At 35.6% G+C, this 17,323-nt stretch overlaps 1 protein-coding gene and 1 long non-coding RNA gene across 2 annotated transcripts; one reads left to right on the top strand and one right to left on the bottom strand.

Annotated features, from left to right (window-relative positions):
• Window positions 1-5,977: 5,977 nt before the first annotated feature.
• On the bottom strand, window positions 5,978-9,143 carry LOC115972118. Its single transcript, XR_004087402.1, has 2 exons — window positions 8,888-9,143; window positions 5,978-6,392 (listed from the first exon to the last, which is right to left on the bottom strand). It is a non-coding gene; the product is annotated as an uncharacterized LOC115972118 (long non-coding RNA).
• A 3,398-nt stretch (window positions 9,144-12,541) lies between these two features.
• LOC115972568 (transcription factor UPBEAT1) lies at window positions 12,542-13,349 on the top strand. Its single transcript, XM_031092893.1, has one exon. The coding sequence runs from the start codon at window positions 12,645-12,647 to the stop codon at window positions 13,065-13,067; it is 423 nt and encodes a 140-aa protein (XP_030948753.1). The 5' UTR covers window positions 12,542-12,644; the 3' UTR covers window positions 13,068-13,349.
• The last annotated feature ends 3,974 nt before the right edge of the window (window positions 13,350-17,323 follow it).

Below are 17,323 nucleotides of genomic sequence, written 5' to 3'. Positions count from 1 at the left end.
TAAGGGATATGGACAGATTGTTACTCCCTTAACTGCATTTTTGAAGAAGGCTGCATTTGAGGAGGCTGAGCAAGCTTTCCAGCAATTAAAGGCTGCCATGGTTCAACCGCCTATGTTAGCTCTTCCAAATTTTGATAAGCCATTTAGGCAAAAGGCTGGGAGTAGTTTTGATGCAGCAAGACAAGCCTATTGCCTTCCATAGCCAAGCTCTCAAAGGTAGGAATTTGGGCCTATCTACCTATGAAAGGGAGTTATTAGCTCTAGTTATTGCTGTCAAAAGGTCGAGAGCTTACTTGGTTAGTAGTCCCTTCATTGTTAGAACTAATCAACAAAGTCTTAAGTACATACTGGAGCAAAAAATTGGTACTCCTACTCAACAGAAGTGGTTTGCCAAATTATTGGGATATGCATTTGTGGTCCAATATAAAAAGGATAAGGATAACCTTGTTGCTGATGCATTTTCCAAAAAAGTTGAAACTGAGGTGGATTTGGCTGTTGTTGGGCCTTCTGATATGGCTGAATCTGCTCATCTTAATTATGAGGATGAGTTATACTTTCAAGGGGGTGTTTTGTGTATGCTTTCCTTTCCTTCCCCAACTTAGTTGAGTGATCTCAAAACAAGCTATGCCACAGATCAGCAGGTGAGAGGTATTCTACAAGCCTTTAGTTCAAGGCAGGCTACTCCTAAAGGTTATTCTCTGTAGAATGGGTTGTTACCGTACAAAGGGAGGATCTACCTAGGCACTTGTGAAGCTTTGAAGGTTGATGTTCTGCACCAGATTCATGACAACCCATTAAGAGGTCACTCAAGCTTTCTTAAGACCTTGCATAGGGTTAAAAGAGATTTCTATTGGCCTGGGTTGAGAGCTGATGTGAGGAAGATGGTCAGAGAGTGTGACATTTGTCAAAGATTGAAGTATGAAACTTGTAATCCAGCTGGCCTCCTGCAATCTCTACCAATACCAGAAAAGCCTTGGAAGGATGTGAGTATGGATTTTGTAAAAGGACTCCCTAAATCTCAGTTGAAGGATGTGGTGTTAGTGGTGGTAGACAAATTTACTAAATTTGTTCATTTTGTACCCTTGTCACACCCTTATTCTGCAGCCAAAGTAGCTCAATTGTATATGCAATATGTCTTTAAATTGCATGGTATGCCTACCACAATTGTGAGTAACAAGGACCCTGTATTTTTACATCACACTTTTGGTAAGAATTGATGAGGTTACAAGGTGTACAGCTTACCATGTCAACAGCTTATCACCCCCAAACAGATGGACAAACAAAGGTAGTCAACAAGAGTTTAGAGCATTACCTAAGGGCTTTTGTTGCAGACAGACCACAATCTTGGGTGGAGTGGTTACCCTTAGCTAAATTTTGGTTCAATACCAATTTTCATGTCTCTCTTAAGATGACACCTTTTGAGGCCTTATATGGTTTTGCTCCACCAAGACTCTTGGATTGCATTCCTGGCACTACTAAGGTAGACAGTGTGGAGGTGCACTTGAGGACCAGACAGTAGCTCATTTCCTTATTGAAGCAGAATTTGGTGGCAACTCAAGAGAGAATGAAGGTTGCTACTGATAAGCATAGGACCATGAGGGAGTTTGCAGTTGGTGATTGGGTGTATCTCAAGATACAGCCATACAAACATATGTCATTAAGGCAGAAACGATTGGGGAAGTTATCACCTAGATTCTATAGTCCTTTTCAAGTATTGCAGAGGGTTGGCAGTGTCTCCTACAAATTGGATTTACCCCCTGAATCAAAACTCCATTCCACCTTCCATGTTTCATGTTTAAAGTAAAGGTTGGGTCAACATGTGGTGCCTTTGCCATCCTTATCACCTATGGATTCAGAGGGCATTCTTAGACCTGAACCTGTTGTTGTTTTACAAGAGAGGACTCGCCAGTAGAGGAACAAGTCTGTCACTCAGGTTCTGGTTCAATGGCAAGGTGAACGAGTGGAAGATGCTACTTGGGAAAGTCTATACTTGATGCAGCAACAATATCCTCACCTTGTGGGCAAGGTGTTTTAATTGGAGGGGGGGGGGTATTGTTAGGCATAGTTGTTTGTTGTATAATAAGAGAGGGTGCTAGTTTGTATGTTATGCAATAAGAGGGTGCTGGTGCTAGCAAAGGGTGTTGTGATGCAATGCATGATGTTACAGGGTGCTGTGATGCAGCGTAAGGTGATGTGATGCAATGCAGGTTGTGATGTAGTGCAGGCTGTGATGCAATGCAGGGTGCTATGATGTGCAGTGCAGGCTGTGATGCAGAGCTATAATGCAGCAGATGCAGCAGTGACTAGTCTGGCTGTGATAGGTGCTAGTTGTATACGTGACTAAGTGTCCATATGTGAGGTACATTAGAGTTGGTTAGTAACTGTGCCAGTCAGTTAGAGTTAGTTAGGGACTGATGGTCATTGACAATTGTTGTGGGGTTGTATAAAAGACCAATGAGTTATATAGTGGGTAATCAAGCAAAGTGTATTCTTTCAATGCAACCTTTCCTTTCTTTTTCTCTGTTATCTTCTCTCTCTCTATTCTGGAGGCCTAGCTGACCTCGAATCCAGCTACACCATAAATCCACCAATCCAATCCTAACATTCTCTCTCTTTGTCCATATTCACAAACTGATCGTCGACTGGCTATTGATTGAACTTTGACTTTTTCCAAATGGTTGCTTTTTTTTTTGTTGAAAATTTGATACTTGGGAAGATGAAATTTGAACCTTGAATATCTAAAACAAAACATTAAAAATTATACATGAAATCAAATTACATATAGGATTGTGGGTTCCAGTTAGCTTAACTGGTAAAATCTTTTATGGTTTTTTTTTTTTTTTTTTTTTTTTGAATAAGAGATCTACCCACCTACACCAAAAGTCAACTTTTTTTTTTCTTTTTTTGAGAATGAACACCAAAAGTCAACTAGTGTCTTGATCTCATAATAAAGAACATAATCATTAGAAGCAAACGTAGTAGGTAAAAGAAAATTTTACCTATAGGACTTCTCTAAGATAGAGTCCATCCAATAACAAATTTCTAACCCTAAAAATTTGGAGTCAGGATTGACCAAATTTATTCTTCTTCTCCGCTATTCGATCTATCCATCCAAATTATAAAATTTTCTCCATCATTATTATATCCAAAATTATAGTAAAATTTAGAGCTATTTCGTTGCACTTAAAGAAATATGTAGATTTCCTAAAAATCAACGCTAAGTAAATACATCACACAAGTAGTGATTATGATTTGATTACCCATATCACACGCATAATAGCTATTAGGCAAAAATGCAAAACTGACCCTCTAATTTTCATTGTTTTTCATTTCAGTCCTCTAACTTTCCATTTTTGTCAATTTAAGGCTCCGTTACAATCTAGTTACTATTGCCGTTAGATAGGCTCTGTGGAAAAGGACAAAATGGTAAATTGGATTGGAGGTGGAGTTGAGAATTTTCTCGTGATTTTTGATCATGCTGATCATGCCTTTATCAATGAAGATCCAGCCAATCGATTTTAACACGCCAGAAGAGACGATGAGGATCGACTCAGTGAAGCCAATGGCGAAGTCTCGACTAAAGAGGTTTTTTGATTTCCCGAGCATTTTGAGGAATTCCACGGTGGCACCGGAAGAGACGATGAGGTCCAACTTCAATGCGAGAACAAAGACGATGGAGGTGGTGATTAAGACAGAAGGCCAGACAAGGGTTTCTAAACCGAGAGCTGTGGCTATCAGCGCAGTCATTGCACTCATGGTTGATGAGAGAAATACCCACATGAATGTTAGTATTGCGTCCCCGATTGCCGCCTTTATCGCACCCATCTCCTTCACTTCAACACACACACACACACATACTCCATAATTTGTGTTTTGTTCTTTTGGCAGTGGCAAAAGAAAAAGATTGGCGGCAGACACCACAAACAAACAAAGGCACCAAAACACTTTTAGCTCCCTCTCTTCTCCTCTCTGAGTCTGACTGGCTCTCTTCTTTCTCTCTTATCCATATCTAATTTTCTATATACTAATATGACTCAGTTCCCAAGCGTTCTAAGGAATTCCACGGTGGCGTCGGAGAAGGACGTGGACGAGGAGCCACATTTTCAGAAGGACGGCTTTAATGGCTCAGTTGTGGTGGCGCCAGTGGTGGCCGCTGAGTTTGAGCCGAGTTCTGTGTGCTTGGACAGTATGGTACAGAGCTTCATCAAAGAGAACAATAACAATAACAACAACGAGAAGCAATCCGGTGCAGTCAGGTGTGGCCGTAACTGCTACAACTGTTTTAACCGGAATTGTATTGATAGTAGTTCGGAAGATAATTGGGACTCTTTCAGCAATTCTAACTATTCTTCCACGGCGTCGTCTCAACTCCACCTCCAATCTTCAATTTACCATTTTGTCCTTTTCCGTAGAGCCTATCTAACGGCAGCAGTAACTAAGTTGTAACGAAGCATTAAATTGACAAAAATTGAAAGTTAGAGGACTGGATTGACAAAACTGAAAGTTAAAAGACTGAAATGAAAAACAGTGAAAATTAGAAGGTCAGTTTTGCATTTTTGCTTAGCTATTATTATGATTCTCTTGCCCCTTAACTTTGATGAATAAAATATAGCCTTTAAGGAAGGCCAAAATGGCGAAATACCACTATTTGTAAAAAAAAAAATAAATAAATAAATAAATTAGCAATTTATCACTTTTTAAAACTCGAGTTTCAGTAACTCGAGTTCCATAAAAATAGCCACTGTGACATTCGTTGAGGTGGATTTTTCTAATTAAAAAAAGCCGAACTCGAGTTCCTTGTTAAACAATTTATAAAAGTAAAATGTCATGCACGTCATACACAATACATTTGCTTGAAGAAATGTTTCAATTGAATCTCAGCACATTTGAAGTCCCATCCCAAGATAAGAGGCATCCTCAAGAAGCTTCAAAAGCATCTTAAACCATTTATTAATGACTTGTAGCTATAGTGAAATTTGTATTTGATGCTTCAATCAAGCAATCTGAGAGGACAGAAAGTTGTCAAACAAACTCATTCTCATACGGAAAGTATTCACCAACCTCACCAATTATTGTTTACAACAGGTATGAGATTACTATTGAGAGATCATGTGATACACAGTAATCGAGTTTTGCAAACTTGATTATGAATAAAAATTTACAATTCTATGTTCAAATTTTTAAATAACTCGTGCTTTAAGCACTCGAGTTTTGTTCTCATTCATCGCCAACCTCAAGTTCCACGTGGCCTTTTTTAATAAAAAAAAAATCCACCTCAGCGAGTGCCACGATGACTATTTTTATGGAACTCGAGTTCCTGAAACTCAAGTTACACGTTCTTAAATATTTCTAAAACAATGGTAAATTGCTAAAAATTTTGGCCAAGAGTGATATTTGGCCATTTTCGCCCTTTAAGCAGGAATATCTTGGGCCAAACTATAACGACAGCTAACTGACTCTAAAATCGGGCTGAATGCAAGCTTTCGACCCATGAATTTAGCTTTTTTGTTCTCATTCATCGCCAGCCTGTGACCGAAGATAAAAGGTATTTTATGACTACTAACTCTAGCTTGTTAAATCAAACTGAAGTAGAAATAGGAGTTGCACTAAAATTGCAATTCCTAATACAACCCTTTAAATTGTTATCTACATCTATTATCTTTTTGGATAAGAAACTCAACACTACACAAATTCTAATACTAAATACCCGTTTGGATACAGCTTATCTACACAAACCTCTTTTTTCACCAAAATTTTCATTAAAAATGGGTCCTACAGCACTATTCACACATTTAAAAATGATTTTGCTACAGTGTTTTCAGTTTTCAGCAAAATAAACGGTATCTAAACACACCCTAAGTAAATCCTTTTCTACAAATTCTCTAATGACATAAGTATACAAGTAGTAGCCACTTATATGAAAGTAATAAGCACCAGTCTGTTAAAACCCAAAAAATCAGTCAAAGAATTTCACACGGAAGACCAATAATTTAAATCAACAAGGCAATATGGAGATATTGCAGAAGAAATAGACAAGGTTGAGATGATGTTTTAGAAGTTCAACAACTTTGCAATATTTCCAAATCCCCTCCTGATCATCAGTTCTTCCATGATCAGTTCTACCCAGATGAAAACATTTTCATCAACAAAGAATGGAAAACATTGGAGGCAAATCTTCCTGATTCAATTTACATTAGAGCTTACAAGTCAAGGCAGGATCTAATGAGAGCCGTGATAGTAGGTCCTAAAGGTTCCTCTTATTCCCATGTCTGTTCTTCTTTGACATACAGTTTCCAAGCAATTATCCGGCTCAGCCTCCAGAGCTCTTCTACCATTCTTATGGCCTTGATGTGAATTCAAACCTTAAACGGAATGGGAAGGTTAACCTCAACCTGTTGAAGTATTGGCATCAATGGTACGAACATAAAGAACAAAGGTGGAAACCAAAACAATCCATTATAGTACAGGTACTTGTTTCAATCTGAGATTTGGTTTTCAATAGCAAACCTTATCTCAGTGGGTGTTATAACAAGGAGGTTTTAATGCAAATGTGCAAGGCCATGCTTTTCATGCTTAGGGACCCGCCTATAGATTTCAAAGTTTTTGTGGAAGGATATTTAAGAACATATGCTCATCCAATTCTGTTAAACTATAAAGCTCAGATGGGTGACAGTAAAGCTACAAACCAGTTATTCTTCAAGCTGAGGGCATTTGAAGAGAATGGAACTTATTGTAGACATCATTATAATCAGCAACAATATGAACAGACATTGAAGGAAGAGGAGCTTCTGGAGGAGGAAAGTGAAGGGACTATATCGAAGATCTGGGGTAAACTGAAAATACTAGATTCATAAAATTAAGACTTTGGTGGTTTAGTTTAGTTTAGTTTGCTTCTTTTTTCTTTTTATTTTTTCAGATACCATAGGAATAGGATTTGAACCCATGTCATCCATTCCATGAAGATTATTCCTTATCACATCAATTGAGATAATTGGGATCCACTAGTTTGCTTTAATACTGAGTATTTCCTATTTTACTCACTTTTAAGTCTGTAAACATTTGATTATGACTTTACCATTCTATTTTCAAATCTCATTCATCTAGGCTATTTTAGAGAATTCTATTTTCAAATCTCATTCATCTAGGCTATTTTAGAGAACCCATCATTTTTTTTTTCCTTGCCAATTATAGTATTATACTCAATGGATTCAAAAACCCACCTCACCCCTCTACCTTGTTCCCATAAGAAGAGGAGATGCCATTTCAGCTACATTTCATTGACTTAAAGAAACCATAATGGACAAAGAGCACATTCTAAGTCACAAGCATGCCACGCACCTAAAAGACTTTCTAAACCTAAGTTGTATTTAACAATATTAGAAATTCTATGACTATGAATCTTGTAATTCAATGGGATTACCTGATTCTTCAAATAGAGAGGATTTTGAGTTTGAATCCCCTCCCCACTTATTGCAAGCGAATATATATATATATATATAAAATGCAACTTTAAAGCCACACTACATTGTTTGTCTAAAGGTTCAGTGAGTCTCACGTACCATCTAATTGTGCTTGATCATTAGCAATGATTTATAGTTTTTTCTTTTGAAATAACCCAGAACTTACAAACACTGACACACCTATCCACCATCTAGGTTGTGGATCTTAAACCCAAAGCCTCTCCTTCAGTCCCATTCTTATGGGAAAAGTGCCATTTGAAATTTAACTCATTCACTTGTTTAGTTATCAACTATATGATTGCTCTGATTCTAAGACAATGAGCTCTAGCTCAACCCACATCTCCTCCACCTAATAAGGTTTATGGGAAGGGAAAGGTCGTGGGTTCAAAACACATTAGGTGCTTTTGTAACTTACTAATCAAAAATAAAGTATTGCTCTAATTCTGCGCTAATGAGCTCTTCAACTAACACTTCCACCCCTTATAAGTTCTAGGGGAGGGTGAGGTCTTGGGTTCAAGACTCAATGGGTGCGTGTTTAACTTACCAATAATAATAATAAATAGTGTTCGCTATGATTCTGCTATGTGTAACTGATTGCTCTCTGATTCTGTTCTGAGCATTTTGTTTTCACAAAGGTTGACATAGCAAATTGTTAACACCACCACTTTACTATCTAATACTGAGAACTTGCCACCTCAACAATTGCAGAATTTTTTTTTTTTTTGGGGGGAAAAAAGTATACAAGTAGACTTATTGTTCTTAATTGGTAAGAATAGTATTAATAAAGCTCAAAGCCCCTAAGTGCTTTTTGAAGAAGCACAAAAGCACGCCTAGATGCACTTTTTAAATTTTTTTGATAAAAAAAAATATATATGAATCATTGAAATTAATGCTTGATCTTGAAGGAAATGACAGTGGGATCATTCACTTATTTAATATTAAAACCCTGATCTTAAAGGGTTAATATTACAGACACAAAAAAATTGCTTACATACACAAACAATAATAAACTACTATTCTTGTACTTTTTCATCTTTGCCTTTTGGATATAATTTGATTAAATCATTTGCTTCTTTTGATCATGTATAGCAAACTTTCTATAATTAGATTACTATCATATTGTCCATTGATAATTGTTTTCAGATTTACCATATACAAATTTTAAGCAAAAAAATTTGAACTTACAATCTTGGAGCAATTGCACCATCTATTTTAGCAAATAGGAAGAATATATTACTATTTAGATTTATTAGTTTAATTAGCAAGAAATCATGTGCCAAATTTCAACAACCAAAACAAATTTGAGTAAGACTTTAAAATAAATATTAGCTACAAAAGAAAGTAAAACGAAATAAATTATTTATTAAAAGGAAAAGAAAAAAAAAATGAGAGAGAGAGGAGGAGGCTTAAGGTATTGTAGTGTGTACCGGAACAGAGCATCTTCAGGTGGTTTTTACTGGGCCTTGTTGTAACTGAATACAGTTATAGCTTTGTACAGGGAAAAAAAATGAAAAGACAGATTACGAGTTTGTGCGTGAATCTAACAGCATCCAATGAGAAAGAAGGGTTTTGGTGCTTTTGTCATTGGATGTGGATATTAGATTCACACACAAGCCTGAAATATGACTCTTCTTGCGCAAAGTGCAAGTGCTTCTGTATTGTATCTATGTACAACAGAGAGAGCGAGAGAGAGAGAGATTCTTCTTATTAAGCTTTTTGTACGGAGCCCTAGCTAGTTAGGTTTGGCTTGATTTCTTTTGGGCTTTTGGGCCATACTTTGAGTAAACGGACTGATTTGTGTCGTACTAATGTTTCCCCACACTTGGTTGAATGTGTTGGGCCTCTTATTATGGCTGATGGGGACAATGGAGCAAAAGCTGTATCACAATGAAAGGGCTTTAATGATTTTTTCATTTTTTTTGTCCTTAAATTATGTGACAAAATTCCATTTATTTTGTGTCAATTTAACTTATGAAGTTTTGCAAATGTCTCAATACCATCATTGATTTTAGGAAATTGCTTCGTAAATTAATAATATGAGACTAAAAAGTTTGAAAGACACAGTATAAACTAGAGGTAAACATAGAACAAGACTTTAAAAGTAAAGAAACTAAGTAGGTGAAACCTAATTTGTGTTTAATTTGAATTATAACTCAACTTGATACATAAGTATTACAATTTTTAATGCCATATTTTATGAGGCTTGATTTTCTAAGTTGCGTTTTTTAGTCCATTGTGAATCTGCTATGTAAAATACAAATATTGCTACTTCATATTGGAGTTTGTCGTGTTTTTTAGAGAAAAAAATTGTTCTGCCACTCCTTGTATATTTTTTCTAAAAATAACGAAATTATTGCAATTGAAAAGTTAAGGAGGCAGATTATGGAGGAAGTTCATAATACTCCTTTTACAATGCATCCCAGTAATACAAAGATGTATTTGGACTTGAAAACTAATTCTCAGCAACTCCGTAAAAGTAGGCAAATTGCCAATCTAAGTAATTTTTTATGTCGTATGATTGCCTTTGCATGTGTTAATTTTCTTTTTCTTTTTCATTTCCCACATATCTGAGAATTTACTCTTTCTATTTTTGGCCTCTCTTGTACTTGGAAATCTGTGTAAATTCCCAACAAAGATTAAATTAAAATTGTTGTTTTAATTTTTTTTTTTTTAATCTGATTATGTGAAAAGAAAAATAAAAAAGAATGTTAAGGGATTAACTAAAAAGAAAAAAGAAAAAGGAGGGAATGATGATAGTATTGTGGATTGTGGATGAGAATTTATGAGGTGCATGTGACGACGTAATCAAGCACATGGACATGTGGACTTTCCTTTTTTACGTTCCCATGTCCCTCTCGCCACATGAAAACATACTTTCTATCTGCCACGGCCCACGATGGCTGATTGGCTGCCCCTAGTAGTAACCGGCCACTTCCCCCATTGATTCCAAAAGCACCCTGCAAAATAACATTTATAACAAAACTCATTGACAAAATTAGCCATTTAAAACCTAACAACGTTTCCTAATTAAAATTAGTATTTCCAGGCACATGGAGAACATGGCTCACTCCTTGACTCTAGGAAAACGTAAAGGAAAGTAGTGTGAATCGTGTGTGTAACCATTATGGGCCACTTAGGCCCACAACTATTCATTAGGGCTTCCTCTCTGCTTCTTCATTCTTTGGCACATGGTATGGTCCTTTTGTACACAAGACTTGGATTAAAAATTATAATCCTAGCTAGAAATTAATATTATTATTAATGATAATAGAGCCACCTATGGATTCCAGTTACCTCAACTGGTAAAGTCTCTGATAATTGTATATAAAAGATTTGGGTTTCAATCCCCGCCTACACCAAAAACTGACTAGTGTCTTGATATGATGATAAAGAACTATTATCAATTAGTGTAGATACTTCAATTAGCATCTTTTAGTATTTTTAACATAGACATTTAAAGTTTAAATTCATCGAGATTGTAACTATTGAATTATTAAAAACGAAAAAGAAAAGGAAAAGAGAAAGAAAATCATAACCTAAGGGCTTACCATGGAAATGTAGCATATGTTTTATAATGTATTGGATAGTAAAATACTATATTAAAGAGAAAGTTCGTCAATAATGCATGATTATAATTAGCTAGAGTTTCATCCACGCATGTGCACAGCCGTCATACACTTTGTTTTGTGTTTACCAGTAAATAGAAGAAAAATAAATACGTACCAACCAACGGAGATACATGAAAAGAACATCCTAACAATACAACAACACACTCCTTCCTACCTGTATTACTATTACATGCAACACAAACAATTAAAGTGAAAAGCCCCACTATTCCAAAGATCCAGTAAGGACATATGGCTTTAAGACCATACGATCCATAGACTTAGATATATGTTAGCCAGAGAAATAGCCATTTGTTTTATTTACTTGGTAGACGTAGCACTTACTACAGGTGCATGTGCTTGCATGTTCTTGAGCTCATGCTATTGTGAAAAAGCAGAGGAACGAAAGAAACTATACCTTCAAGTTATGAACCGCCACCAGTAATTCTGTCCAAAACTAGAATAGGTAGCAAGCAATAATTAGAAAAAATCAATAATTCTCGAAAATATTTGTGTACTTGATATTTTTTTTCATTTTCTGAAACCATAAATGAATTTTGTGATAATAAGAGAATGTATTGCTTATCCTGAATTATTATTATTTTTCTTGATGAGGAGTACTTAATCACTGGCTAGTGATTAATTTGGAAGATAACGTGCCTAAAATCACAGTGTTTTGTTGTCCAGAAAACAAGGAAAAAACAAAAAAAGATTCTACATTAATGTTAAACCTGGGATCTCTTCCAAAGAATATCACTGACAAAGATGCATGCATCTTTGTCTTTAAGATTGTCTTAAAGTTTATCTATGTTCGTCGCCGTACTATGAACCAGACATGTTAGAACATGATTTATTAGATCGGTGTTTAGGAAAACAATCATAATTTTGATGAAAAAAAATGGGGTTCATGAATGTCAGAAGAAAATCTACCTTATCCCAACATTAAGATCTGAATTGTCCACTATTCTGAACACAAATATTGCCAAGTAAGCCCTATAATTTATAATAGTTTTCATATATAGGTTTCCTGTTTGGAAACATGGCTATAACCACCAGAAACCCTAGAGGCCTATAAATTTTCATCGCTATGTTTATCGATCTGGAAGGAGGAAATTAAGGGGACCCCAATTTCTATGCATTGAATTTAGAAAATGGGGGAGGAATAATCCAGGGTGTTCTCATGAGAGATGGAGGTGTGTGATGAAAGGTAGTGGCTTAGGGGGGTTGGGTGGTGAAGAAGAATCATGTGGGTGCATGTGGATTGAGTTGGAGAACATGCCCAAAGACACAAGCAACATCTTTGCTACACTTGGCTCTCTATTATTCATGTATTGTATCCCATTCTCTTGGACTACTCCTTCTATGAAATTGTCTATGTGGTCCCCACCTTTTTTTAAACAATTTGTGTATTAACTTATGTTATCCTCAATGGCCACCAACCCATGTCCCAATTCACCATATAAAAGCACTCATTGTGTCATTTGGGCTATAGGGGTTTTATCTAGCTAGCTATCTAGGCAACTAAAGTTGTACGGTGTGTGCTTAAAAGTCTTCAAAGTTTGATTGAAATTTTTGAAATATGGGAGTTTCTCCACAATCCCTCCTTGTTTCCCTTGATCTGAAGGGTCTGCTTCAAGGAAATGATCATGAGCAAAGTTGCAGTGCAAAAGGGTCTTTGTGTAGCAAACATATGGGAGCCCAAGCCAACAAGAGAAGTTGGCAAATGAAGAAGCAAAGGGTTATGAGGAAAAATGGAGGAGGACATGTTAAGAGCAAGAGGGCAACGGGGATTTTGATGAAGAGGGTGGCACGTCTAGGTTCAAAAAAGCCGGCGAATGGGATTGTGAGAAGGGTTAGAACCTTGAAGAGGCTCATTCCGAACAGTGAGTCCATGGGCTTGGATGGGCTCTTTCAAGAGACAGCTGATTACATTTTGTCTTTACAAATGAGAGTGAGAGCCATGCAGGTTATGGTTAATGTATTGGGAGTTTCTGATGAGTGATCTATTCATTTGTAAAGGCTGTAATCATCATTCTTTTCTTCCTCTTCCTCTTCCTCTTCTCTTCTTCTTCATCTTCTTCTTCTTTTTCTTTTATTTTTTTTATTATTTATTTTTACTTCTTTTCTATTATGCTTTGTCTTTTCATGTGGTTCATAGACATAGAAGCTTGAGTGTTGATGTTGTCTAGGTTTATTAACAACAGCTTGGTCATTATATTTGGTCATGAAAAGTGACATTGGGATGAACAAGTGATCAGTTAGTGAAATTCATATTTTTATTCTTCACATTTATGTTACCAAATTCGATATATAGCTTTCTGCTCCGTTGTATTGTCTTCAAAATTGTATCGGCTATTAACGGTATGGTTACCATATATAATTACGGCAAAATAGTGTGGCTATTTGAAATTATGAAGAGACTTGAACTGTTGGAACATAATAATGTGTCCAAATCAAATTCTAAATAGACTTGTATCGAGGTATATTTTACAAATTTTCTTACAACTCCTTTTTTAGGGTGGACAATTCTGGATTACAATGGTAATGATGAGATCAAATTCAAAAAACATATCTACATAAGGGGTTTTGTCAACCAATTAACCTTTTTTTTTTTCACAAGGTCAATTGGCAAAGTATTGCTGTTAATTTAATCAAGCTTGATTCAAAGAACATACTAGTTGGTTGGAATATAAAATTATAGAAGATGTTACACATTATATTGCTTGAATTGTTATCTTTTTCAAACTGACACCGGTGATAAAGTATATAAAGACTCTTTTTTATTATAGGATTTCAAAAATGGGGAAAAAAAGAGAAGCTACATTCGTTTAGGATTATTATAGCTTACATAATAAAGCCCTAAAGAAAATGTTAAGTTTTTTTTTTTTTTTTTAAATAAAAAAAATCAGAGCTTTCAAAAAATTATATGCGAGCAATAAAATCACGCCTAAAAAAGTTTTGAACTCGTTTAATCTTGTTACTAGATTGTATTTACGTTCTATAACAACAATGATTAGCGTTTCATGGCTACAATGAATCTCAAGATATTCACAAGCATGGTCTAAATATTAGCATATTGTGAGGACAAGAATAGATAATGGAGCAAACAATATGTAATGTGAGTTGAATAGATTGAAAAAAAAAAAAAAAAAACTTTTAGGATGATTATCCATCTACTTATTATTATATTCGTTACTTTGCACTCCAGCTTCAACTAATATTAGTTGCAAAAATTCACATCCAAATTATAAATTTATTTTTAGCTTGGTTACAAGTGTATTTAATGTTGTTGGAGTATCATGCAAACATCAAGATATTCTTCGTGAAAATTAAACATATTGTTCAAGTTATAGAAACACTACGAAATAATGAAAGATCAGCAAATCGTGGCTTGAATCAAAAGACATATATATAAAAGACTTGGTAATTAATACACGTTGGAATTTTCACTAAGGTGCATTTGTTAGTCTTTCCTGAGTTGCAAATTCGTACCCAATAGTCCATAAGGAGGAACGCCAAACAAAAAGCAAGGCCCAAAAGTCCATGAAAAAGAAAGCCCAATAAAAAGCAAGGTCCAAAGGCCCGCCAAGAAGATCGAAGAACATGAAAGGCCCAAAGAAAACAGAGAAGAAACAAAAACCTAGACTTACGCAAAGAAATGCAAGGGAAAGTGATCTACAATAGAATACAAACCTGCAGCAGAATACAGTTCTTCAGCAGGTCGAGGCAAATTGGGTCCAAGACCATTTTGATCTAGTAAATATTATTTGGCCCACAAAGGCCCAAATCCTTTTGTATAAAAGGGTAAGAGTGAAAACTAATATGAAGAAACACGATGAAAAGAAACAAGTAACAGCAGAAAGTGTCAACAGCAGGAACTGCATAAAGGAAAGAAAAGCCAAACCAAAGGAAATGATGAACACAATAGGAAACGCGGGAAGAAATAAGACAAAGCCAACGGCAAAAAATGTGTGAAGGAGAAAGAAAACAAAATCAAAGAAAAGACAAAAGAAAACAAGGCAAGCCCAAGAGCCTATACTTTCTTCCACAAAAGATAAATATAGGCAGAAAAGACACATAGGAGAATGAAACAAAATCAATCTACTACAATGGAAACAGCGTAGGAATGAAAGAAGACAAAAATAGAGGATAGTGAAGCAAGTACACAAGGGCCGGGGTACCACCAACCTGTACCCAGCAAATACAAGGGAGGTAGGCCCACAGTCAAGGGATTCAGAGGGTGTGGTTTGGTGGTGGGAGGAAAAAGGGTCTATATTTAGTTTCTAGCCATGGCTTTTTTTAGAAATATACCCTCCTGGGATAGTATCTTACCCAAAAGAAGTAGTAAATGGCTGGGACCATTTGATGCATGCCATAGAGGGAGGTGAAGAAAAACCTAAATTCTTATCCGTTTGGAACTGAGAGGTAGATGTCTCACAGTGAAACCAAACAAAGAGGAATTTTGTCATGAAACAAGAAGTGGTGCAATAAATGAGTACTAAGCAGTGGTAGTGGATGGGCAAGCAATGGGTTGGTGAACAGTCTTGAAAGAATGCCCACAACAAACCAAAAACAGTTGGTGAAGCCCTAGGAGGTAGCCATAGATGAAAGCGCAGAGGGGGGGGGGGGACAACCCACGCCAAGATAGCAGTAAGAAACTAAGAGTAAAAAGAACAAAGAGATAGAAAGAAAGAAAGAAAATGGTAAAAAGAAGAGAGAAAACACGGCAGAAATAGGAGAATGCATCAATAGACTATCTTTTCCCTCTCTCTTCAACAAACCCACTCTTTGCAATCTCCAAAGGATGACTACTCTGAGTCACATTCCAAACCACTCAACTTTGTAACCTAATTGGGTAACAAGGTTGTGTAAGTTGGAGTTAAGCTCTCTTAATCATTATCCTACTGAAAACACTGTTCTTTTAATTCATGATTATGCTGGCAGAAACTTTACATATTCTTCGCCAACACGTGTATTAGTGTGTTTAGCTTTAACTATTATTCTATCATACTTATATGTGTATAAATTGCAATCCATATTCTCAAGATTACATTTTACATATTTATATGCAAATACATATATGTGTATATATATATATATATATATATGTGTGTGTGTGTGTGTGTGTGTGTATATGTATATGTGTGTGTGTGTATATATATATACTTGAGATTACACTAACCCATATAAACTAACGTTTGCTTAATGGGTATTTTTTTTGGGTTTTAGAGTTGTTTATGTGTAGGAAGTGGAGAAATATTTTCTGCAAAAGAAAATGAAGAGTAGTCATTCTCGTTACAGAAAAGTGTATAAAACTTTACTGCACTACAGAAAGTTAAGGAAAGTTCCACAGTAGAAGCTAGAAATATGTACCTTTTGCAGTAGAGATGGAGAAAGGTCACTCACATTGTAGAAAAGTGCAGAAAACTTTATTGCATAGCATAAAGTTAAGAAAAGTCTGTTCCGTGGCAAAAACTGGGGAAATGTTCCTTCTACAGTAGAAACAGAGAATAAGCTCATTTTGCAATGCCTTCCCTTGGACTTTAAACTCAATGTTTGTGCACAAACTGGCAGCGGTAGAATGGTACCTTAGAGCCCATTTTGCGGAGCGTCAGGCCCAACTTCCTTCTTAGAAAAAGTCTAGACTATACGTTGTCTAATAACATCAAGATATGTGTCTAAGGTACAAGATGTGTAAAAAAAACACCCTCAACAGTCTTATTGGCATGTTTTCTTCTATATATAATTAATATAATTGATGTGATTGAAACTGTTGTGTAAGATAAGATGGTTTATATTATAGACATAGAGTATAAGCTAATATCTTATTTGGCATAAGTAATAAGTTGTCACAAGCATTATAACAAAAATATCAAGATATTATGAGTGCAAGCTTTATAACAAAAATATCAAGATATTATAAATGCTATGAAGTTGATTGAAGTTTCAAAGTAACATTGGGATTGGGATTGGTCTTATCAATTGCAACAACTATTATAGAAAGGGCTTTCTTTTTTCCGACATTGAACATTGTTTAAAATCTATTTCATAATCAAATGGGAGACCAATCGATAAATTATTACTTGGTGTCATACATAAATATATATATATATATATATATATATTTAAGACCCATTTAAAAAATAATAATAATAATTTGATAGTTACAATGGGGTGGAGGACTTAAACACTAGATTTCTAGGTTGAGATGCCAATTGGGCTACAAGTTTCTTGAAAATGAAGAAATTATAGGAAAAG

Source organism: Quercus lobata, chromosome 12 (assembly GCF_001633185.2).
Source record: "Quercus lobata isolate SW786 chromosome 12, ValleyOak3.0 Primary Assembly, whole genome shotgun sequence".
Taxonomy (NCBI): Eukaryota; Viridiplantae; Streptophyta; class Magnoliopsida; order Fagales; family Fagaceae; genus Quercus; species Quercus lobata.
The sequence above is the reverse complement of the archived record's forward strand: the minus strand, read 5'-3'. Positions and strand labels throughout refer to the sequence as shown.

Bases quoted from the DNA above. Each gene is read 5' to 3' on its own strand.
- LOC115972568 (XM_031092893.1), top strand. From the start codon at position 12,645: ATGGGAGTTTCTCCACAATCCCTCCTTGTTTCCCTTGATCTGAAGGGT.